Source organism: Pleurodeles waltl, chromosome 7 (assembly GCF_031143425.1).
Source record: "Pleurodeles waltl isolate 20211129_DDA chromosome 7, aPleWal1.hap1.20221129, whole genome shotgun sequence".
Taxonomy (NCBI): Eukaryota; Metazoa; Chordata; class Amphibia; order Caudata; family Salamandridae; genus Pleurodeles; species Pleurodeles waltl.
Genome location: NC_090446.1, coordinates 90383658 through 90407595, shown reverse-complemented (window position 1 = coordinate 90407595; position 23938 = coordinate 90383658). Strand labels below are relative to the sequence as shown.

The following is a 23938-nucleotide window of genomic DNA, read 5'->3' as shown; positions in this document are numbered from 1 at the left end:
GATGTATCAAAGGATTTTGCATTCGCAAACCGTGCGAATTGATAAATTCCACTGTTTGTGAATGCAAAATCACCTTTCATGATTTATGAAAGGAATTTGCAGTGCAATTTTAAAGAATCGCAAAAATAGCGATTCCTTAAAATTGCGACTACAATTAGGGAATCGCAAATTTGCACTTCTTAAATAGCAATTTCTTAAAAATCGCTATTTAGGAAATTCAAACCGATGACACATCTGGCCCCAAGTCCCTGTTCCACTCTTCTGTCCCATAAAGTTTCCGGGCACGCTGCTATGCTCAGAGATGCGTGCAGGTTCCCAAAATGTTTCTGAAAGACAGTGGCAAACTTTCACAATGGACACGATTCAGTTCCAACACTGGCATCACCCCTTTTCTTTATTACCCTTGCTGACCTTTCTATCCCCTATCTTTTCCCAACTGTCTATCCTCACACCCCTTTACTCCTTTCTATTTCTTTTATCTTTCTAGGTCTGTTACCCCCTCCCTATATTTCTGATTTGTTCTGCCTTTATTCTACAACTGCTGCCCTTCCTCTCCCCTTTAATTCATGCTCTGCTCTCCCTCCATTCTACGCAGACCCTTACTTTTACTCCTCCAACCGTCCCTGCAGTGTACCCCTACTCCTTAAATAGGTATAAATAAGCGCCAGACAGGGAGCTCACAAGCAACCAGTGGTACACGCTTACCACTGTACTCACCTCACCTACACCTCCACCACCAGAGTGGGAAACCCTACACAAACTCCCCTGGAGTCACCTATAGTCTACTTTCCCCTTCTCATCCTTCTTTCAAAGCACTAGACGTGTGTCTCTTCTCCTTTCCTTCCCAGAGCCTCAGGCCCCTTTACAAAAAAAAACTGAACTCCTCATCTGCAACAATCCACCTTTCTTCACAGAGTGATCACCGATTTCCCAATCCATGCAGGTCTTCTTCCAATCCATGCTGAAGCATGCACTAACCTCATAATTCAGGCATCCCTTTCCGCGTATCAATCCGTTCTTGGGATCAACGGAGAATGTTACGCCAGAGGTGGAAGGACTCTGTGAAACAATAGAATAGATGACGTCTGAATTTGCTGTGTCCTCTTTATCATCATCGAAGGCATGCATCTGGAAAACTGGATTTTCTGTGGAGAGGAAAACAGCCTTTACTATGTATACGCTGCAGGTGGCAAGTAGTGGGCACAGTGCCTTCACTGCTAAAACAAAAATAAATGCTCATTGTGGCTAGAAGTGGGTAACCCAGGAAAACATTAGCCTTCAAATTTGGAAGGTAAGCAGGCTCAGTGATTGTAGCACCTTCCTGAGACTTGCAGGTCACATGACCGAATGCAGCATAAATAAATTAACCTTTTATCTTTCTGACTTTTATAAGGCAAATACTTTTGAATTGGGTATTAATAACATCCAAGATGTCTCTTCACCTCGGGTGCTGGTGTAAACTACCATCATAAGCACAAGTTGCATCCAGTTTAGAGGAGAGCTCATTAAAAAGTAAGAGTAAATAGTGGTTTTATCTGTGTTCTGTGTGGTTAGTTATTTTCAGACCAAACCTGCATAGGCAAAACTTTATAATGGCGGTACTGATACACTAAAAAAGGACAGAGATATAGGGGCATATTTAAGAGCCCATATCGCCTACTTGCACCACATAGCATCATTTTTTTATGTTAATGTGGACCAACGAGGCCAAAATCCCTGTGCCATACTTACAAAGTGGCACAATGCATGCATTGCGTCACTTTTTAGCCCAAATGAGGTGTTTCCCCATTAGGAGCGGGGGACAAAAAAAATTTGCAAAGAAATTTAACAGATTTCTTTGTGTCATTTTTTCAGCACTTTTAACGCCTGGGGATGCACACCATTGATTACAATGGGCCTCAAAGCTTTGCAGGATTAGCGTCAACATTTTTTACGCTAATCCTGCACACCTCCGGACTAGTGTCAAAAGTTTTCAAATACGGCACACACATGGTGGCATGAGGGGGGCACTAAGGGGAGCAAAAAAAGTGTATGCCCCATAGTTTTTACATGTTATTCCACAATGATTATAGTGCAGATATTAAAGGGAAGCAAAAAAACACCCAATACATGTATTACAGCGTATCATCGTAACTACTAAAACACTTTGGTTCTAAATTGTATTAGTCCCCACTAACTTTTAAACATCTTAGCAAAAATGTCTATGATGTGCAGTGTCTACAAATAGTCTCCATATTTTATGTTTGAATTGTGACGAGCTCTGTTAATCAGACTCCGCAGCAGGGACAGCCAGAGATGACTCTGCATGAAGCTGAGCCATGTGGCTCAATGAACAATTCTGTTGTCTGGTCCCACACAGAGGAAGCTCCTGCATGTCAGTCCTACCTTTTAATACATCTGTAACTCTGTATGAATGGCATTTTAAAATCACCTCTCATGGGTGCTTCATCACAACGGGTCTGGATACAGACATGTCCAATGGCATGACATCCGCCCTGCTGTCTACCTTTGCTTGTATCACCTCCTCAGCGCCTGACTCATGGGCCCACGTGTATCATTTTTTTGCTGTGCTGGGCTTTGTGGAAGGGCAAAAATGACAATATTGAACATTATATGGCGCCTGTCTGTCCTTTCCTAATTCTGGTGCACTTTTTGCTGCCTAGTACCAACCAGGTACCCTTGCATCATGGTGCAAGGGTACCTGCGTTGTAGGCAGGATTCTTTTGTGCAGGAAGGAACACCTTCCTGCACAGAGGCATTTTCCTCTTTCCATGTGTGCTGCAGAATGCAGCACACTAAGAAAGAGGAAAGAACAAGGTAAAATAAAGGTATTTCTCCTTGTTATTCCTCACTTGGGGAGGCGTAGCAATTTGAGGCATTCCCATTTCTACCACTAATGGTAAATCTTGAAATGAGCCAAAATCCATGTGTGGATGCAGGAGAACATCCACGTTCTACCCATGGAATGCCTCCTTGCAGCAGAGTAACTGTAGGAAGTTGGCTCTGTATGTGCTATTTCAAAGTAAGGAATAGCATGCACAGAGTCCAAGGGTTCCCCTTAGAGGTAAAATAGTGGTAAAAATAGATAATACTAATGCTCTATTTTGTGGTAGTGTGGTCGAGCAGTAGGCTTATCCAAGGAGTAGTGTTAAGCATTTGTTGCACATACACATAGACAATAAATGAGGTACACACACTCAGAGACAAATCCAGCCAATAGGTTTTTGTATAGAAAAATATCTTTTCTTAGTTTATTTTAAGAACCACAGGTTCAAATTCCACATGTAATATCTCATTCGAAAGGTATTGCAGGTAAGTACTTTAGGAACTTCAAATCATCAAAATTGCATGTATACTTTTCAAGTTATTCACAAATAGCTGTTTTAAAAGTGGACACAGTGCAATTTTCACAGTTCCTAGGGGAGGTAAGTATTTGTTAGTTTTACCAGGTAAGTAAGACACTTACAGGGTTCAGTTCTTGGTCCAAGGTAGCCCACCGTTGGGGGTTCAGAGCAACCCCAAAGTCACCACACCAGCAGCTCAGGGCCGGTCAGGTGCAGAGTTCAAAGTGGTGCCCAAAACACATAGGCTAGAATGGAGAGAAGGGGGTGCCCCGGTTCCGGTCTGCTTGCAGGTAAGTACCCGCGTCTTCGGAGGGCAGACCAGGGGGGTTTTGTAGGGCACCGGGGGGGACACAAGTCCACACAGAAATTTCACCCTCAGCGGCGCGGGGGCGGCCGGGTGCAGTGTAGAAACAAGCGTCGGGTTTTCAATGTTAGTCTATGAGAGATCTCGGGATCTCTTCAGCGCTGCAGGCAGGCAAGGGGGGGGTTCCTCGGGGAAACCTCCACTTGGGCAAGGGAGAGGGACTCCTGGGGGTCACTTCTCCAGTGAAAGTCCGGTCCTTCAGGTCCTGGGGGCTGCGGGTGCAGGGTCTCTCCCAGGCGTCGGGACTTAGGATTCAAAGAGTCGCGGTCAGGGGAAGCCTCGGGATTCCCTCTGCAGGCGGCGCTGTGGGGGTTCAGGGGGGACAGGTTTTGGTACTCACAGTATCAGAGTAGTCCTGGGGTCCCTCCTGAGGTGTTGGATCTCCACCAGCCGAGTCGGGGTCGCCGGGTGCAGTGTTGCAAGTCTCACGCTTCTTGCGGGGAGCTTGCAGGGTTCTTTCAAGGCTGCTGGAAACAAAGTTGCAGCCTTTCTTGGAGCAGGTCCGCTGTCCTCGGGAGTTTCTTGTCTTTTCGAAGCAGGGGCAGTCCTCAGAGGATGTCGAGGTCGCTGGGCCCTTTGGAAGGCGTCGCTGGAGCAGGATCTTTGGAAGGCAGGAGACAGGCCGGTGAGTTTCTGGAGCCAAGGCAGTTGTCGTCTTCTGGTCTTCCTCTGCAGGGGTTTTCAGCTAGGCAGTCCTTCTTCTTGTAGTTGCAGGAATCTAATTTTCTAGGGTTCAGGGTAGCCCTTAAATACTAAATTTAAGGGCGTGTTTAGGTCTGGGGGGTTAGTAGCCAATGGCTACTAGCCCTGAGGGTGGGTACACCCTCTTTGTGCCTCCTCCCAAGGGGAGGGGGTCACAATCCTAACCCTATTGGGGGAATCCTCCATCTGCAAGATGGAGGATTTCTAAAAGTTAGAGTCACCTCAGCTCAGGACACCTTAGGGGCTGTCCTGACTGGCCAGTGACTCCTCCTTGTTATTCTCATTATTTTCTCCGGCCTTGCCGCCAAAAGTGGGGCCTGGCCGGAGGGGGCGGGCAACTCCACTAGCTGGAGTGTCCTGCTGGGTTGGCACAAAGGAGGTGAGCCTTTGAGGCTCACCGCCAGGTGTGACAATTCCTGCCTGGGAGAGGTGTTAGCATCTCCACCCAGTGCAGGCTTTGTTACTGGCCTCAGAGTGACAAAGGCACTCTCCCCATGGGGCCAGCAACATGTCTCGGTTTGTGGCAGGCTGCTAAAACTAGTCAGCCTACACAGATAGTCGGTTAAGTTTCAGGGGGCACCTCTAAGGTGCCCTCTGGGGTGTATTTTACAATAAAATGTACACTGGCATCAGTGTGCATTTATTGTGCTGAGAAGTTTGATACCAAACTTCCCAGTTTTCAGTGTAGCCATTATGGTGCTGTGGAGTTCGTGTTTGACAGACTCCCAGACCATATACTCTTATGGCTACCCTGCACTTACAATGCCTAAGGTTTTGTTTAGACACTGTAGGGGTACCATGCTCATGCACTGGTACCCTCACCTATGGTATAGTGCACCCTGCCTTAGGGCTGTAAGGCCTGCTAGAGGGGTGTCTTATCTATACTGCATAGGCAGTGAGAGGCTGGCATGGCACCCTGAGGGGAGTGCCATGTCGACTTACTCGTTTTGTCCTCACTAGCACACACAAGCTGGTAGGCAGTGTGTCTGTGCTGAGTGAGAGGTCTCCAGGGTGGCATAAGACATGCTGCAGCCCTTAGAGACCTTCCTTGGCATCAGGGCCCTTGGTACTAGAAGTACCAGTTACAAGGGACTTATCTGGATGCCAGGGTCTGCCAATTGTGGATACAAAAGTACAGGTTAGGGAAAGAACACTGGTGCTGGGGCCTGGTTAGCAGGCCTCAGCACACTTTCAATTGTAAACATAGCATCAGCAAAGGCAAAAAGTCAGGGGGCAACCATGCCAAGGAGGCATTTCCTTACACAACCCCCCCCCAAACGAAAGAGGATGAGACTAACCTTTCCCAAGAGAGTCTTCATTTTCTAAGTGGAAGAACCTGGAAAGGCCATCTGCATTGGCATGGGCAGTCCCAGGTCTGTGTTCCACTATAAAGTCCATTCCCTGTAGGGAGATGGACCACCTCAACAGTTTAGGATTTTCACCTTTCATTTGCATCAGCCATTTGAGAGGTCTGTGGTCAGTTTGAACTAGGAAGTGAGTCCCAAAGAGGTATGGTCTCAGCTTCTTCAGGGACCAAACCACAGCAAAGGCCTCCCTCTCAATGGCACTCCAACGCTGCTCCCTGGGGAGTAACCTCCTGCTAATGAAAGCAACAGGCTGGTCAAGGCCATCATCATTTGTTTGGGACAAAACTGCCCCTATCCCATGTTCAGAGGCATCAGTCTGCACAATGAACTGCTTAGAATAATCTGGAGCTTTGAGAACTGGTGCTGAGCACATTGCCTGTTTCAGGGTGTCAAAGGCCTGTTGGCAGTCCACAGTCCAGTTCACTTTCTTGGGCATTTTCTTGGAGGTGAGCTCAGTGAGGGCTGTCACAATGGATCCATATCCCTTCACAAACCTCCTGTAGTACCCAGTCAAGCCAAGGAATGCCCTGACTTGAGTCTGGGTTTTTGGAGCTACCCAGTCCAGAATAGTCTGGATCTTGGGTTGGAGTGGCTGAACTTGGCCTCCACCTACAAGGTGTCCCAAGTAAACCACAGTTCCCTGCCCTATCTGGCATTTGGATGCCTTGATAGAGAGGCCTGCAGATTGCAGAGCCTTCAAAACCTTCCTCAGGTGGACCAGGTGATCCTGCCAGGTGGAGCTAAAGACAGCAATATCATCAAGATAAGCTGTGCTAAAGGACTCCAAGCCAGCAAGGACTTGATTCACCAACCTTTGGAAGGTGGCAGGGGCATTCTTTAAACCAAAGGGCATAACAGTAAACTGATAATGCCCATCAGGTGTGGAGAATGCTGTCTTTTCTTTTGCTCCAGGTGCCATTTTTATTTGCCAGTACCCTGCTGTCAAGTCAAAGGTACTTAGAAATTTGGCAGCACCTAATTTATCAATGAGCTCATCAGCTCTTGGGATTGGATGAGCATCTGTCTTGGTGACAGAATTGAGCCCTCTGTAGTCCACACAAAACCTCATCTCTTTCTTTCCATCTGTGGTGTGAGGTTTGGGGACTAAGACCACTGGGCTAGCCCAGGGGCTGTCAGAGCGCTCAATGACTCCCAATTCCAGCATCTTGTGGACTTCCACCTTGATGCTTTCCTTAACATGGTCAGACTGTCTAAAGATTTTGTTCTTGACAGGCATGCTGTCTCCTGTGTCCACATCATGGGTACACAGGTGTGTCTGACCAGGGGTTAAGGAGAAGAGTTCAGGAAACTGTTGTAGGACTCTCCTACAATCAGCTTGCTGTTGGCCAGAGAGGGTGTCTGAGTAGATCACTCCATCTACTGTACCATCTTTTGGGTCTGATGACAGAAGATCAGGGAGAGGTTCACTCTCTGCCTCCTGATCCTCATCTGTTACCATCAACAGATTGACATCAGCCCTGTCGTGGAAGAGCTTAAGGCGGTTTACATGGATCACCCTTTTGGGGCTCCTGCTTGTGCCCAGGTCCACCAAGTAGGTGACCTGACTCTTCCTCTCTAGTACTGGGTAAGGGCCACTCCATTTGTCCTGGAGTGCCCTGGGAGCCACAGGCTCCAGAACCCAGACTTTCTGCCCTGGTTGGAACTCAACCAGTGCAGCCTTTTGGTCATACCAAAACTTCTGGAGCTGTTGGCTGGCCTCAAGGTTTTTGGTTGCCTTTTCCATGTACTCTGCCATTCTAGAGTGAAGGCCAAGTACATAGTCCACTATGTCCTGTTTAGGCTCATGGAGAGGTCTCTCCCAGCCTTCTTTAACAAGGGCAAGTGGTCCCCTTACAGGATGACCAAACAGAAGTTCAAAGGGTGAGAACCCTACTCCCTTCTGTGGTACCTCCCTGTAAGCGAAAAGCAGACATGGCAGGAGGACATCCCATCTCCTTTTGAGTTTTTCTGGGAGCCCCATGATCATGCCTTTTAATGTCTTGTTGAATCTCTCAACTAAGCCATTAGTTTGTGGATGGTAAGGTGTAGTGAATTTATAAGTCACTCCACACTCATTCCACATGTGCTTTAGGTATGCTGACATGAAGTTGGTACCTCTGTCAGACACCACCTCCTTAGGGAAACCCACTCTGGTAAAGATACCAATGAGGGCCTTGGCTACTGCAGGGGCAGTAGTTGACCTAAGGGGAATAGCTTCAGGATACCTGGTAGCATGATCCACTACTACCAGGATATACATATTTCCTGAGGCTGTGGGAGGTTCCAGTGGACCAACTATGTCCACACCCACTCTTTCAAAGGGAACCCCCACCACTGGAAGTGGAATGAGGGGGGCCTTTGGATGCCCACCTGTCTTACCACTGGCTTGACAGGTGGGGCAGGAGAGGCAAAACTCCTTAACCATGTTGGACATATTGGGCCAGTAGAAGTGGTTGACTAACCTCTCCCACGTCTTGGTTTGTCCCAAATGTCCAGCAAGGGGAATGTCATGGGCCAATGTTAGGATGAACTCTCTGAACAGCTGAGGCACTACCACTCTCCTAGTGGCACCAGGTTTGGGGTCTCTGGCCTCAGTGTACAGGAGTCCATCTTCCCAATAGACCCTATGTGTTCCATTTTTCTTGCCCTTGGACTCTTCAGCAGCTTGCTGCCTAAGGCCTTCAAGAGAGGGACAGGTTTCTTGTCCCTTACACAGCTCCTCCCTTGAGGGTCCCCCTGGGCCTAAGAGCTCAACCTGATAAGGTTCAAGCCCCAAAGGCTCAGTTCCCTCAGAGGGCAGAACTTCTTCCTGAGAAGAGAGGTTCCCTTTCTTTTGCTGTGTTGCAGTTGGTTTCCCAACTGACTTTCCTGTTCTCTTGGTAGGCTGGGCCATTTTTCCAGACTCCAGCTCTACTTTTTCACCCTGTGCCTTGCACTGTGCTCTTGTTTTCACACACACCAGTTCAGGGATACCCAGCATTGCTGCATGGGTTTTTAGCTCTACCTCAGCCCATGCTGAGGACTCCAGGTCATTTCCAAGCAGACAGTCCACTGGGATATTTGAGGAGACCACCACCTGTTTCAGGCCATTGACCCCTCCCCATTCTAAAGTAACCATTGCCATGGGATGTACTTTTCTCTGATTGTCAGCGTTGGTGACTGTGTAAGTTTTTCCAGTCAGGTATTGGCCAGGGGAAACCAGTTTCTCTGTCACCATGGTGACACTGGCACCTGTATCCCTCAGGCCCTCTATTCTAGTCCCATTAATTAAGAGTTGCTGTCTGTATTTTTGCATGTTAGGCGGCCAGACAGCTAGTGTGGCTAAATCCACCCCACCCTCAGAAACTAGAGTAGCTTCAGTGTGGACCCTGATTTGCTCTGGGCACACTGTTGATCCCACTTGGAGACTAGCCATACCAGTGTTACCTGGATGGGAGTTTGGAGTGGAACCTTTCTTGGGACAGGCCTTGTCTCCAGTTTGGTGTCCATGCTGTTTACAGCTATGACACCAGGCCTTTTTGGGATCAAAGTTTTTACCCTTGTACCCATTGTTTTGTGAAGAGGCTCTGGGCCCACCCTCCTGTGCAGGTTTTTGGGGGCCTGTAGAAGACTCTTTACTATTTTTAGTTTTGGTTGTCTCATCACCCTTCTGCTGGGGAGTCTTTGTGACCCCTTTCTTTTGGTCACCCCCTGTTGAAGTCTTGGACACCCTTGTCTTGACCCAATGGTCCGCCTTCTTTCCCAATTCTTGGGGAGAAATTGGTCCTAGGTCTACCAGATGCTGATGCAGTTTATCATTGAAACAATTACTTAACAGGTGTTCTTTCACAAATAAATTGTACAGCCCATCATAATTACTTACACCACTGCCTTGAATCCAACCATCTAGTGTTTTCACTGAGTAGTCAACAAAGTCAACCCAGGTCTGGCTCGAGGATTTTTGAGCCCCCCTGAACCTAATCCTGTACTCCTCAGTGGAGAATCCAAAGCCCTCAATCAGGGTACCCTTCATGAGGTCATAAGATTCTGCATCTTGTCCAGAGAGTGTGAGGAGTCTATCCCTACACTTTCCTGTGAACATTTCCCAAAGGAGAGCACCCCAGTGAGATCTGTTCACTTTTCTGGTTACACAAGCCCTCTCAAAAGCTGTGAACCATTTGGTGATGTCATCACCATCTTCATATTTAGTTACAATCCCTTTGGGGATTTTCAACATGTCAGGAGAATCCCTGACCCTATTTATGTTGCTGCCACCATTGATGGGTCCTAGGCCCATCTCTTGTCTTTCCCTCTCTATGGCTAGGATCTGTCTTTCCAAAGCCAACCTTTTGGCCATCCTGGCTAACTGGATGTCCTCTTCACTGGAGTTATCCTCAGTGATTTCAGAGTTGTTGGTCCCTCCTGTGAGGGAACCAGCATCCCTGACTATTATTTGTGGAGTCAGGGCTTGAGAAGCCCTGCTCTCCCTAAGTAGGACTGGAGGGGGGGAATTTCCCTCCAAGTCACTATCTTCATCCTCTGAGTTGCCATCCTCAGAGGGGTTGGCCTTTTCAAACTCTGCCAAAAGCTCCTGGAGCTGTACTTTGGTAGGTTTGGGGCCCATTGCTATTTTCTTTAGTTTACAGAGTGACCTTAGCTCTCTCATCTGTAGATGGAGGTAAGGTGTGGTGTCGAGTTCCACCACATTCACATCTGTGCTAGACATTATGCTTCTAAAAGTTGGAATACTTTTTAAGAAACTAAAACTGGTTCTAGAATCTAATTCAAACTTTTACAAACTTTTAAACTCTAAAAGAAATGCTAAACAGGATCTAACACAAGGCCCTAGCAGGTCTTTTAAGAATTTAGAAAACTTTTCAAATTGCAAAAATCAATTTCTAATGACAATTTTGGAATTTGTCGTGTGATCAGGTATTGGCTGAGTAGTCCAGCAAATGCAAAGTCTTGTACCCCACCGCTGATCCACCAATGTAGGAAGTTGGCTCTGTATGTGCTATTTCAAAGTAAGGAATAGCATGCACAGAGTCCAAGGGTTCCCCTTAGAGGTAAAATAGTGGTAAAAATAGATAATACTAATGCTCTATTTTGTGGTAGTGTGGTCGAGCAGTAGGCTTATCCAAGGAGTAGTGTTAAGCATTTGTTGCACATACACATAGACAATAAATGAGGTACACACACTCAGAGACAAATCCAGCCAATAGGTTTTTGTATAGAAAAATATCTTTTCTTAGTTTATTTTAAGAACCACAGGTTCAAATTCCACATGTAATATCTCATTCGAAAGGTATTGCAGGTAAGTACTTTAGGAACTTCAAATCATCAAAATTGCATGTATACTTTTCAAGTTATTCACAAATAGCTGTTTTAAAAGTGGACACAGTGCAATTTTCACAGTTCCTAGGGGAGGTAAGTATTTGTTAGTTTTACCAGGTAAGTAAGACACTTACAGGGTTCAGTTCTTGGTCCAAGGTAGCCCACCGTTGGGGGTTCAGAGCAACCCCAAAGTCACCACACCAGCAGCTCAGGGCCGGTCAGGTGCAGAGTTCAAAGTGGTGCCCAAAACACATAGGCTAGAATGGAGAGAAGGGGGTGCCCCGGTTCCGGTCTGCTTGCAGGTAAGTACCCGCGTCTTCGGAGGGCAGACCAGGGGGGTTTTGTAGGGCACCGGGGGGGACACAAGTCCACACAGAAATTTCACCCTCAGCGGCGCGGGGGCGGCCGGGTGCAGTGTAGAAACAAGCGTCGGGTTTTCAATGTTAGTCTATGAGAGATCTCGGGATCTCTTCAGCGCTGCAGGCAGGCAAGGGGGGGGTTCCTCGGGGAAACCTCCACTTGGGCAAGGGAGAGGGACTCCTGGGGGTCACTTCTCCAGTGAAAGTCCGGTCCTTCAGGTCCTGGGGGCTGCGGGTGCAGGGTCTCTCCCAGGCGTCGGGACTTAGGATTCAAAGAGTCGCGGTCAGGGGAAGCCTCGGGATTCCCTCTGCAGGCGGCGCTGTGGGGGTTCAGGGGGGACAGGTTTTGGTACTCACAGTATCAGAGTAGTCCTGGGGTCCCTCCTGAGGTGTTGGATCTCCACCAGCCGAGTCGGGGTCGCCGGGTGCAGTGTTGCAAGTCTCACGCTTCTTGCGGGGAGCTTGCAGGGTTCTTTCAAGGCTGCTGGAAACAAAGTTGCAGCCTTTCTTGGAGCAGGTCCGCTGTCCTCGGGAGTTTCTTGTCTTTTCGAAGCAGGGGCAGTCCTCAGAGGATGTCGAGGTCGCTGGTCCCTTTGGAAGGCGTCGCTGGAGCAGGATCTTTGGAAGGCAGGAGACAGGCCGGTGAGTTTCTGGAGCCAAGGCAGTTGTCGTCTTCTGGTCTTCCTCTGCAGGGGTTTTCAGCTAGGCAGTCCTTCTTCTTGTAGTTGCAGGAATCTAATTTTCTAGGGTTCAGGGTAGCCCTTAAATACTAAATTTAAGGGCGTGTTTAGGTCTGGGGGGTTAGTAGCCAATGGCTACTAGCCCTGAGGGTGGGTACACCCTCTTTGTGCCTCCTCCCAAGGGGAGGGGGTCACAATCCTAACCCTATTGGGGGAATCCTCCATCTGCAAGATGGAGGATTTCTAAAAGTTAGAGTCACCTCAGCTCAGGACACCTTAGGGGCTGTCCTGACTGGCCAGTGACTCCTCCTTGTTATTCTCATTATTTTCTCCGGCCTTGCCGCCAAAAGTGGGGCCTGGCCGGAGGGGGCGGGCAACTCCACTAGCTGGAGTGTCCTGCTGGGTTGGCACAAAGGAGGTGAGCCTTTGAGGCTCACCGCCAGGTGTGACAATTCCTGCCTGGGAGAGGTGTTAGCATCTCCACCCAGTGCAGGCTTTGTTACTGGCCTCAGAGTGACAAAGGCACTCTCCCCATGGGGCCAGCAACATGTCTCGGTTTGTGGCAGGCTGCTAAAACTAGTCAGCCTACACAGATAGTCGGTTAAGTTTCAGGGGGCACCTCTAAGGTGCCCTCTGGGGTGTATTTTACAATAAAATGTACACTGGCATCAGTGTGCATTTATTGTGCTGAGAAGTTTGATACCAAACTTCCCAGTTTTCAGTGTAGCCATTATGGTGCTGTGGAGTTCGTGTTTGACAGACTCCCAGACCATATACTCTTATGGCTACCCTGCACTTACAATGCCTAAGGTTTTGTTTAGACACTGTAGGGGTACCATGCTCATGCACTGGTACCCTCACCTATGGTATAGTGCACCCTGCCTTAGGGCTGTAAGGCCTGCTAGAGGGGTGTCTTATCTATACTGCATAGGCAGTGAGAGGCTGGCATGGCACCCTGAGGGGAGTGCCATGTCGACTTACTCGTTTTGTCCTCACTAGCACACACAAGCTGGTAGGCAGTGTGTCTGTGCTGAGTGAGAGGTCTCCAGGGTGGCATAAGACATGCTGCAGCCCTTAGAGACCTTCCTTGGCATCAGGGCCCTTGGTACTAGAAGTACCAGTTACAAGGGACTTATCTGGATGCCAGGGTCTGCCAATTGTGGATACAAAAGTACAGGTTAGGGAAAGAACACTGGTGCTGGGGCCTGGTTAGCAGGCCTCAGCACACTTTCAATTGTAAACATAGCATCAGCAAAGGCAAAAAGTCAGGGGGCAACCATGCCAAGGAGGCATTTCCTTACAGTAACGCAGACAGCGATTTGCGCTACCTTGTGTTACTTTAGATTTATAAAGCCATGCAGGGCTGTGCAAGGTGGGCATGTGTGGCTTGATAACTCTCACTTACGTTTTGTGTCACCCTTGTGCTCCTTGATAAATCTGGCCCTTGGCATAGACGGAAGGTCAAGGAGGGAAGTTAACTAGCCCCCTGGGTGCACAGGTGAAACACCTCAGTAACCTCTCCTTCCCGTACCCTGTGTCAATAAACTGCAAGAAAAGATCAGAGGCAAAACAGTACCTAATTTAGGAAAAATGATAATGGATATTAAAGTGTTTGAACTTCGTTTCCTGACTGGGGCAGCTCAATCACCTTAGCTTATTTGACCCAAATGCAGGAGTTCTCCACCATAGCTCATGGCCTGATCCCAGCTTAGACCAACTTAAAAAATGTTTCTAGATTTCTTTAACCCTTTCAGTGCCATAAATGCCATTTCCAGGTTCTAGAGTTGAGGGTGGAAATCTCTTTTCACGTAAGGGAGTTCCTACCTTGACTCATACAACGCACTCTAGAAGAGGTAGCATTTTTTTAAATTTCCAATGTATAATATTACACCCTGCAAGGTATCATCCTCACAACATGACCAGGACATGTGGATCACAGATTGTAAAGTATCTATAAAGTTCACCATTTTCAGAGGCACCACTGCACTTACCAAAACTGAAGGTCTCTTTCAGAGTGATATTCACTACATCCTTCTCAAATTTGGGCGCGTTGTCATTTTTATCCCGCACTTCAACATTGAAGATCAAGGACTTGTCAACTATCGTTCCCGAAGCCCTGTCAGCAACATCGAAGCGCACCTGTGAAAAGCAAGCATTATTCTCAATAGGACAGCTGTTGTAAGGCAGGCTTTTGTTCCACCTCCTCCATCTTAAACATATGTGGAGGTTTTGGGTCTCCTAACATATTTGAGCATTGTTTGTGGCCATTTCAAACCCACTTGCAAGACCGCGTAGTGTGGAAATCTTAGCTTGGTTGAGAGAAATTTGTGCAGTTTTGATATCATATCTGATATAGCTGACATTTTATTAGCGTTCCTCATATCACAAAAGTCATCCAAATGTGACCGTTTATGTCTTATGTTAATTAAAGTACTCATGGTTTGAATGTACAAATTGCACTGACACGTCTTTACTAATGTGCATTCATTTATAAGGTAAGAGTTCAACAAAGGTGGTATGAATTAAATCATATGTTAAAAAGAATAAATTGATATAAAGATGTAATTTAGACTTAGACTAACAGAAAATAGTGAAACAATATTGAATTTCTAATGATTAATGATGTAAATAAGTGTGCAGAAATAGCAGAAAATTAGTTATCTATTATGCCTATTGAAATGTATTAACAGACTGACACAGTACACTCAATTACAGAAAAACTTTGTCTCTCTTCAGTACGTATGGTAACTCCTCGAAATAGGTCATGCATTGAAGATAGTGCAGCATTGACAGTGATAACATAGGTTTGAAATGCATCTCCTTCTTTCACTGGAGCCTGGCCTGGTCTTCTCCTGAAGGAGGGCTGGGCTCCCAGAACATGGGATGCCACCTGGGAATTCACCACTTTTAAAGTCCCATGGGGTATCCCCAGAACCTTACATACCCACTTTTAAAAAGCATTCTCAAGGGTGCACTAAGTGCATGCCACTTCCAAGGTGGTTCACACTTAGGGTACCTCCTGATCATTTCGCCATGATCCACTGGTAAATGGTGCAGGTGCATGGATAAAGGCACACCCTCGTTTTCATAGAAGCACACCTCTGCTCAAAAGAAGAAACTCCACTTCACACTGCACAAGTACAAAATGTGCCTGAGCCAGGCAGCTGCACAATAGGTATTACAGTAGGAGCTGTGCAGGCATCTGTGTCACCTTCTGCATTGCAAAAGTGCCCCAGTAGAGCAGAAAGGAAGACAGAAGTGCCCACCAGTGCTTTTCCATAATCTGGCTCTTGAAGATAGTGTGGCTTTAACCGCTAAGCTATGTCTGATAATGAAGGTTAGCAATCTCACAGGCTTTAATCATAATCGTTGTTCTTATGAGTTTGTTCATATCCTTACTTTTTGAAGACCATTAAAGAGGTTTATGCCACTGCAGAATGGTTATTACCACTTCACAAATACCCCAAAGCAAATACAAATAGTTGCTGATCAGTCTTTTCCCAAGATGAGATTGTGTTTCTTGCATCCACAATGAGAATGCAGGGTTGTGAGGTTAGATTTAATAATAAAGATGGGTCATTTGTTGTATGTGCTCACCTTTTATTGCAAACATAGTCTAATTTAAAGACACTGAAAATCTTTAAACAATTAATACATGGGATTTACACTGAGACCACATGAGCAGTGACAAAAGACATGAACACACTGGTTGGATGTCTTTGTGTAGGCAATAGACTACAGTGATGGATATATATATAAACTTTTCTGCATAGGCCCACCCTAAGACCTCTGATGATTAAATACTTTAAATTGTAAAACATCTTAGAATATAGCCTTAACCCTACTCCAGAAGGATGTTCTCACTGGAACAAAAGGAGTTACCCAGGTCTATGGCCTGATTTAGAGTTCAGCTGATGGGCTACTCAGTCGCAAATGTGACGGATAGCCCATCCACCGTATTACTAGACTATTATATCTAATGTCTCATGTAATATGGTGGACAGGATTTCCGCAACATCCACAGAACTCTAAATCAGTCCCTATGTGTGTATTTGTGCGGAGGCACTTGGTGATGGGTTGTACTTGTGTCTTATATTTGTGACTATCATGTTGATCTTTTAAAGCTCTTATTACCTTTACAGAGAAGCAAGGCCAAAACCACTAATTTGATTTCAGTTTGCTAATTAATAATTGTACGTCACAGTCCACCCAGTCAGGAATAAGTTGCTGGCATCAGGCCACAGCCTCACCGCTACCCTGTCAAATGCATAGCTCTTGGGAAAACCATAGAGACAAATTTTGTCAGTAATCCAGTTGTGCTATTCATACTCTCTGTGAATCCCATATTCAAGCATTCAAACTTTTTCTTGGTAATGTTATTTACCACAAATAAAGGAGTCTTCTCCCGGTCAATGGTGCGATGTACGAAGACTTTTCCATCAGTGTCATCCACAGTAAACAATCCGGGCTCGGGAAACTCATCTACACCCGGTCCACTGATGAGGTACTTTATGGAGATGTTAACCGAGCGATCATTGAACAACTGTGAGGGAAAGAGGAGCTCTGTTAGGGTTTACTTTTCACAATTGCAATGACGACGATTGCTGCTTGTGCTGACAATAGTTTATATACAAAAGAAATAGACATGAGCAAAAAATGACTGAAGAGAAAACTTCACATTACCAATACAGAACTGATGCATCTTTGAATCTCTCTAGGAAAAAGACATGTAGTAAAATAAAAAGAAAGAAAATTGTTTGCCCTGATCATCAATTGGAACATAACCCCATCCTTCTACGGGGGAACGCGTTCCTTAAAATAGACATAGCACTTTCACGATTGACCAGTAGGGTACCAAATCCCAGCACCAAGGTTTGCTGACACTGCTCAGAGATGGAAAGAAGACTTAAGTCCCTGGGGCCTCCTTAGTTGTGACATAGTCTTTGTAAACATGGCTACATTGGCTTCACTGGTAGCACTAGAGACAGAATGGTTAGTGCTTTCAGACATTCTCCTCAGTAGGACTGAGTTACCACTGTTTCTGAGGCTGCAGGCACATTAAGGAGGATGAAGAAGCTGGTTAAGTACTATCAGTTAGTGCAGTTTTAGAGTGATGCACAGGAAAACTCTTTCTATCTTTGGGTGTAACTATGTCCCAAAGCCACACTTTCAGTATCAGTAAAGAGGTTTTGCACAACTTGAACTAAGACAATTGTGGTTGAATTACAAAGCAACCCGCAATAAATGCATAAGCAATGGCTAAACCAAGTACAGCTCACATAAATGGAGGCTACGTTTCTATGAGATATTGTTTGGGGGTGTTACTATGTTAATAGCATTTTGTTGCAAACTTTCAAAGCTTAGGAGTAAATTGCTTAAGCTGTTCATAATTTTTGCCATTTGATCTATGTGAGAAAAACTTTTCCATAAAGCACATTTACAGCTTCATATTTCTATTTAGGTTTCGCCTAGACCAGTGGTTGCCAACATTTAGACTTTTCTGGACCCCCACTTTATCATTACTGGAATCCTGGGACCCTCACTGAATCATTATTGGAATCTAAGGACCCCTCCAATAAGTCATTACTGAAAGCAGGAGACCTAATCTGTTAATATTATTTCATTTTATACGTAGTTGCGGACCTCCTGATGAGGCTTCGCAGACCCCTAGGGTTCCCGGGTCCCCAGGTTGGGAAACACTGGCCTAGACAGCTCATGTGCTGTTTTTACAAGACATGTTGCTTACATACAGTGGGCATTTGAGTAGATGGAGGGAATGTATACAGCAGTAGCCCTCTGACCGACAGCTCCTCCATTGGAGTGCAGGAGCATCGCCCCACCTAAATGTTCCTCAAAGTCCCAGAGATCAAAAAATAAAATAGTAATTTATTACCCTTTTATTTTTCATCATCCAGTCCTGAACCGAGTGCCAGGATGGGGCAGGGCCTGCTGAGTGGCAGCAGGGAGAAGTGGTGGGCAGAGGGCTGCCTGTGCAGAGTTTAAAGTGCATTGTCTCTTTGGCCGGCCGTCTTATGACGGTCAGCCAGACATGTGCACTTTAAACCTCTCGACCCAGCTGTCTTAAGACAGCGGGGTGAGAGAAAGTGCTGGCCTGTAGTGGGCTTGGAGTGCAGGCCACTCCCTCCAATCAGGGCACTGCTCTCATGCTGGTTAACATAATGTGAGCAGTGCAAGGATTGGTGAAGGGAGTTTGCTTTGACCCACACATCAATCTCAACAGAAGAGGTCCGGCACTAGGATGATGTTGTGTCTGGATTCAGTAAGTGTTTTCATTTTAATTTGCTTCTTTAATTTTATATGCACGCACCCACTGCCACTGCCTCTGACCTTCACCTTCATTATAAAGGCTGCGTTTACACCAGTGATTGAAAAGCGGGGCATCTTAAGGATTTTGGGGGCCCTGTGCCAAACGTATTTTGGGGACCTGTGTTCAAACAGCTTTGAATTTATGATCCAATTTCATCACTTTCAGGCCCTTTTTGGTCAGGTCACTGACAGTGCACAGGTTCAAATTCTAAATGTTACATCTAATATTCAGGGATAGAGTCATGTGTTTTCAATATTATAACACAGCAGCCGCTCACTGATATTACTACAAATGACCTCTATGATACCCTCCCATTTATCATATGTGAGGTCCTGTTTCGATCTGTTTGAACTTTTAGTGGATGTTACATGAATCATAAACACAATAGTTTTCTGTATAAAGTCTGTAATAGACTCTCACACATCAACCACATCAAAATTAAATTGAAGGGAACTATGTAAAACAATTTGTTAAAGAATTAGTTAAGATAATTAGGGCAACACTCTGAAGAACAGAGCTGGCTCTGTCTTCAAGCTGTCAGCTCTCTGTGGGTTTAAAAGCATTCCCCAGCCTCCATCGGTGGACTGAGCTGAGCCCCTCTGCTGGTCAGACACCTGAGCCACCTGCGCCAGGGCCTCAAAGATTAGACAATTGCACCAGGCTGATATGGATAGCGAGACGGGACATATTAATTCATTTACATTTCTCCATGGCACAGTTTCCAGAGTGGGTGATAGCCTAAGTATGTCTTGAAGTAAAGAAATCAAGCATTTGCAATGCGATGGGTCTCGCGTTTGCTCAAGTTAAAGCTATTAGCGTTGTAAATTGCTAGATGGAGTTTTCTTGCCACACAAACTGAAAATAAAGAATAAAACAGTTGACATAAGCGAGCCAATTCAAAGCACCGCTGTGAGCGTTAAGGAGATACACAAAAGGAAAAAGAAGTTCCCTCGCAGTCAAAGTTATCTGCAAACATGCAATTATCCATGTAACAGGGTCAGTCTCCAAGGCGGTAACAAAACCGCCTTAAGGAGGGACAAATGTAAAGCATTTACCAAGGAAAAGAAAGAAATTTTGAAAGGCAAGACAAAGAACGAGTTATAGTGATGGCCGTGCAGTGGGCGTGGTGAAAAACCCAGATACATACCAACACGTCGGAAAAGCAGCGCTTGCGTGTTACTATGTTTGACTTAAAAAGAGTGCTATGATGCAGTTAATGCTGGCCCCACTGTAGCAAAAGCAGGGTCGAAGGAGCTGAGCTGCAGTGACATGCACTCAAAGAGGACATGTCGAAAAGTAAAAAAAAGAGTGCCTGCGCTACAGGACCCTACAGTGTAAGGACACTGGCCACTGAAAGCAGTACATGGTCCAGGCTCCACTGCAGGACAGCACAAATATTCGAATCCAGGAGGAAAATGCAGGCAAGGAGGAGGTGCATGACCAATAGTATGTAAAGAAACAAGAGTGACGTAGGAGGCACGCGGGAGCCAGTCAATGGTAGGTAAAAGGAAACAAGGGTGACGTGGGATCGACGTCCCACAGGAAAGCTAACCAATGGTGAGGTGAAGGTAATTAATGGGTAGGCTCAAAGTCCATTTTAAGATTTTATTTTTTAATATGAGATTTTGCAAGCACAGCGCAGGTGAAACCTGAACGACACTAGACCTGCTGGCTTTGGCAATACTTGTTTATAATCTAGATGCAATGGAATTAATAGTATTTTAAGTTAGGTCTTCCTTTAACGAATACTGCCCTTGAGAAGGCGTAAGATATGTTGGAATATTTTCATATAATGATTTTTTTTATGATAGCATACATTATTGATAACACTTGAGGGAACCATGTCTAAAGATTGTATTACTGCTAGCATGCATGTTTGCGAACAAAAGGAACATTAATAAATGGAATATACAATAATTACATGAGCTGCATTTCAAAAAATGAAAAGGAGAAATACCAAAAAAACAGGCATTTGGCAAAGTTAATTGTTTTTGCCTGAATGAGAACTATTGGCTTTGCCAATGTGCTTTAGCCATGTTGTACAGCAGTATGGAGTAGAATAGAGTGGAATGGAGAGGAGTGGCACTGCGCAGAGTGGCGTAAAGTGGAATGGCTTAGAGTGGAGTGGAGAAGAGTGGCTTGGAGTGGTGTGGAGTGGTGTAGACTAAAGTGAAGTGGCATAGAGTGGAGTAGTGTAGAGTAGTGTGGTGCAGAGTGGAGTGGCATACAGTGGAGTGGAGTGACACAGTGGAGTACCATAGAGTAAAGCAGAGTGGAGAAGAGTAGAGTAGAATGGGCAGACATAGAGTAAAGTGGGATAGAGTAGAGTGATGTAGCGTGCAGTGATGTAGAGTGGATTTCCATAGAGTATAGCTGAGTAGAGTAGGGAGGCGTAGAGGGCGAGTGGGATTGGCTAGAGTGGCGTAAAGTGGAGTGATGTTGCATGGCATATAGAGGAGTAGAGTGACGTGGAGTGGATTAGGGTGGATAGGAGTAGAATATAGTAGCGTGGCGTGGAGTAGAGTGGCACACATTAAAGTGGCATAGAGTAAAGTGGCTTAGAGTAGAGTGGCATTGTGCGGAGTGGAGTGTGGTAGAGTGGTGTACTGTGTGTAGTAGAGTGGGGTTGATTCTGCCATATGTTACCTGTGTTGTAGTTGTAAGATTACTCAGATGGGTCAGGGTTTGCTGCTGAGATATTTATTTGTATAATAATATAAAGGTCACATTTATAATCCTGTCTGGTTTACCCATACTTTCATGTTTCTGAAGAATTTATTTATAGACTATTGCATCGCTCTAGATGTTGTCCTTTACTTTAGAGCGTGGTCAGATAAGAGGCAAAGATTAATTGTTGGCGAGGGAATAATAGCATCCATTGTGAAGAGATATACACCAAGTTCTGTTTTCTTCTGCATAGCAGCGGCTGGCGCAAATGCCAATAAGGGGGGCGATGACGGGGATGGGGAAACAATGAAAAAAAAAAAAAACACTTACCTTTCCTGCAATTCCCGTCGCCGCCAACTCCTGCCACCTCGCTCATCACACCTCTTCTTGTGGTGTCCCAGCATTCACTGGGACACCAGCACAGGCTCCCGGGCAATTATGGTGCTGCTTTCATGCTAAACTTTGCATGAAAGCAGTGCCGGGATTGGTCTGAGCGACACAGACTGCCACTCAGGCACAGCCCTGGGGTCAGTGCAGTGTTGAACAGCCAGGCTGGGGAAACCTAAGTGCACATGTGTGTTTGGCCAGCCTAAGACGGTCGTACAAACACACTTGCTTAGTGCACTCTCTCCTCCTCCCCCTCCCACCTCCCATGACCACAGCCACAGCCCTCCCTGCAATGCTGGCTGAGCGAGAAGATAAAAATAAACAATAGTAAACTATCGTTTTATTTTTAATATCCTGGCTCTTGGCCAAGGGGTGACGCTTCTCTGCCATTGCATGAGCCACCATGCTTCTGCATCACCCTGTTCCTGAATAATTGCAATTGAAGGTGAGACTGAAAGGTTCCATTTTTTTATGCTTTCTCTGGACTTCATTAAATGCAGTCAAGTTGGATGATGGTAGCTGTTACCTACAATGTTGCAAATTTGCAAATCTGCAGTACTAAGCTCTTAGGAAATATACAAGTTTTAATTATTTTATGCTGTGATTTCCAATTTCGCATACCGCAGTACTCATTCTTTACAATAACAGTTTGCTCCTGAGAAGTCCTAGAACTCTCTCATGTTTTCTTTCATCCCCTTCCCTTCTCCTCACTCCATATATTGTGTCCCCTCTGATTTGTTCCTTTGAATTAACACATTTGCAGAATGCTCACTGCGTATTAGACTGCCTTGGGGTTCATGTTCCTTTAAAAAAATACAGTATGACACAGCCAATGCTGGTAGTGTCACAGTGTTTTTTGCACTTACTTTAAGTCATATTAAACAGCAACTCAACTGCTTGCAACATGTAAAAAAACATTGACAAAGCTTTTTGTATAGGCACAACCCATTAGCTTTGCTAATGCTTGTTTTATTTTGTTATGTTTTTTGTTTTTAAAAAAAAAAGCATTTCAAAAGCCAGCTGGTCTGGTGCTGTTTTTGTTTGGTCATGTTCTTTGCAAAAACTTTATTTTGTTGTGGCTCTGCTGGGCCATTGCTCTTATAAAAAAAATATTAGCTAAAAACAAAAACGTGTTTAGAATCAAAAAGCACAATTTGCAAAAGCAGTCCTACTTTGTAAGGAGATGTGCTCCATGTGAAAGAGCTGAATACCGTCACTCACAGGGTATTTAGCCAACGACTGAAGTTCAATTACACTTGACTTATGCCATGTTGTATGCTGTAGTGGGTGGGTGAAAAATGTGAATGACAAGCCAGACCGATGGATGGAGAAGGGTCATTGAAAGTCTCTATAAGTAAATATATTATATCTATAATTTAAGTAACATCACAAGGATTTCGCTAAAGAAGACCCAAAAATATCTTCCACTTAATTATTCTCCCAATACCCCCACAGAAATGTAATTTGTACACTATCAGTTATATCAGTGGTTCCCAACCTGTCGTCCGGGTACACCTGGGGGTCCGCGAAGCCTCCTCAGGGGTCCGCGACGGCTTAGACAATTAAATAATATTAACAGATTAGGTCCCCAGCTTTAAATAATGACTTAGTTGGGGAGTTCTCAGATTCCAATAAAGATTCACTGGGGATCCCCGGGCTCCAATAATGATAAAGTGGGGATCCACAGAAGTCAAAAGGTTGGGAACCTCTGAGTTATATGGTGATTGCAGCAAAAAAGCACAATAATAAAAACAAAAAGCTATTAAAAAAATCCTACAAATGCCCTATAAGTCAAAGAAGGTCTCTATCGCTCATAATGTGAATTTCCCTTGAATATTTTGCAATCCACAAAGTTAATAAATTGTTGTATGCCAAGTAAGTTATGCAAAACGGTTAAATGTTTTCATCCGAGAAATGAAACATTTTCTGCATTTTGCCAATATGGGTGAGAAAACCCTTTTAAGACAAATCATGATGTTTCACAGCAAGAGATATGGTTCATGCTCTTACCATGCACATCATAAATGTTGCACTTATGTTTTTGCACTGACATGTAGAATAGCTTGTCGCCGTTCTTATTCAGAGGAACAAACCAACAAATATGGAGCTTAGATTGTAAATTCGATACTGTTAGTGATATCATTTTAACTGTATTTACAATTGCAAAAACTTGCTAATGTTTCAACATATCAACAAACACCAACATTTTAGATGCCATCTATATTTTAACATATAATTAACATATTGGATTAAATTATATTTTAAAATCAACATTAGCTTTACTCTATCTTGATTTTATTTAATTCATCACAAACATAATTTGATGAGTGTAACCACAATTTTAAAAAGAACCATCTGCAAATGTAATAGGTCTTGCATATTTCAAACAATTGAATTGAATTGCACCCACGAGAAAAAACAAAAGAA

At 45.1% G+C, this 23938-nt stretch overlaps 1 protein-coding gene across 2 annotated transcripts in view; it reads right to left on the bottom strand.

The window, feature by feature from the left end:
* The window catches only part of CDH26 (cadherin 26), a 319857-nt gene that overhangs the window by 158397 nt on the left and 137522 nt on the right, over positions 1-23938 (bottom strand). For both annotated transcript variants that reach the window (XM_069243134.1, XM_069243133.1), the window contains exons 3-5: positions 16514-16672; positions 14121-14268; positions 979-1145 (exon numbers count right to left, since the gene is read on the bottom strand). In XM_069243134.1, the coding sequence (XP_069099235.1) occupies positions 979-1145; positions 14121-14268; positions 16514-16672 (474 nt within the window). The remainder of the gene's footprint in view (positions 1-978; positions 1146-14120; positions 14269-16513; positions 16673-23938) is intronic.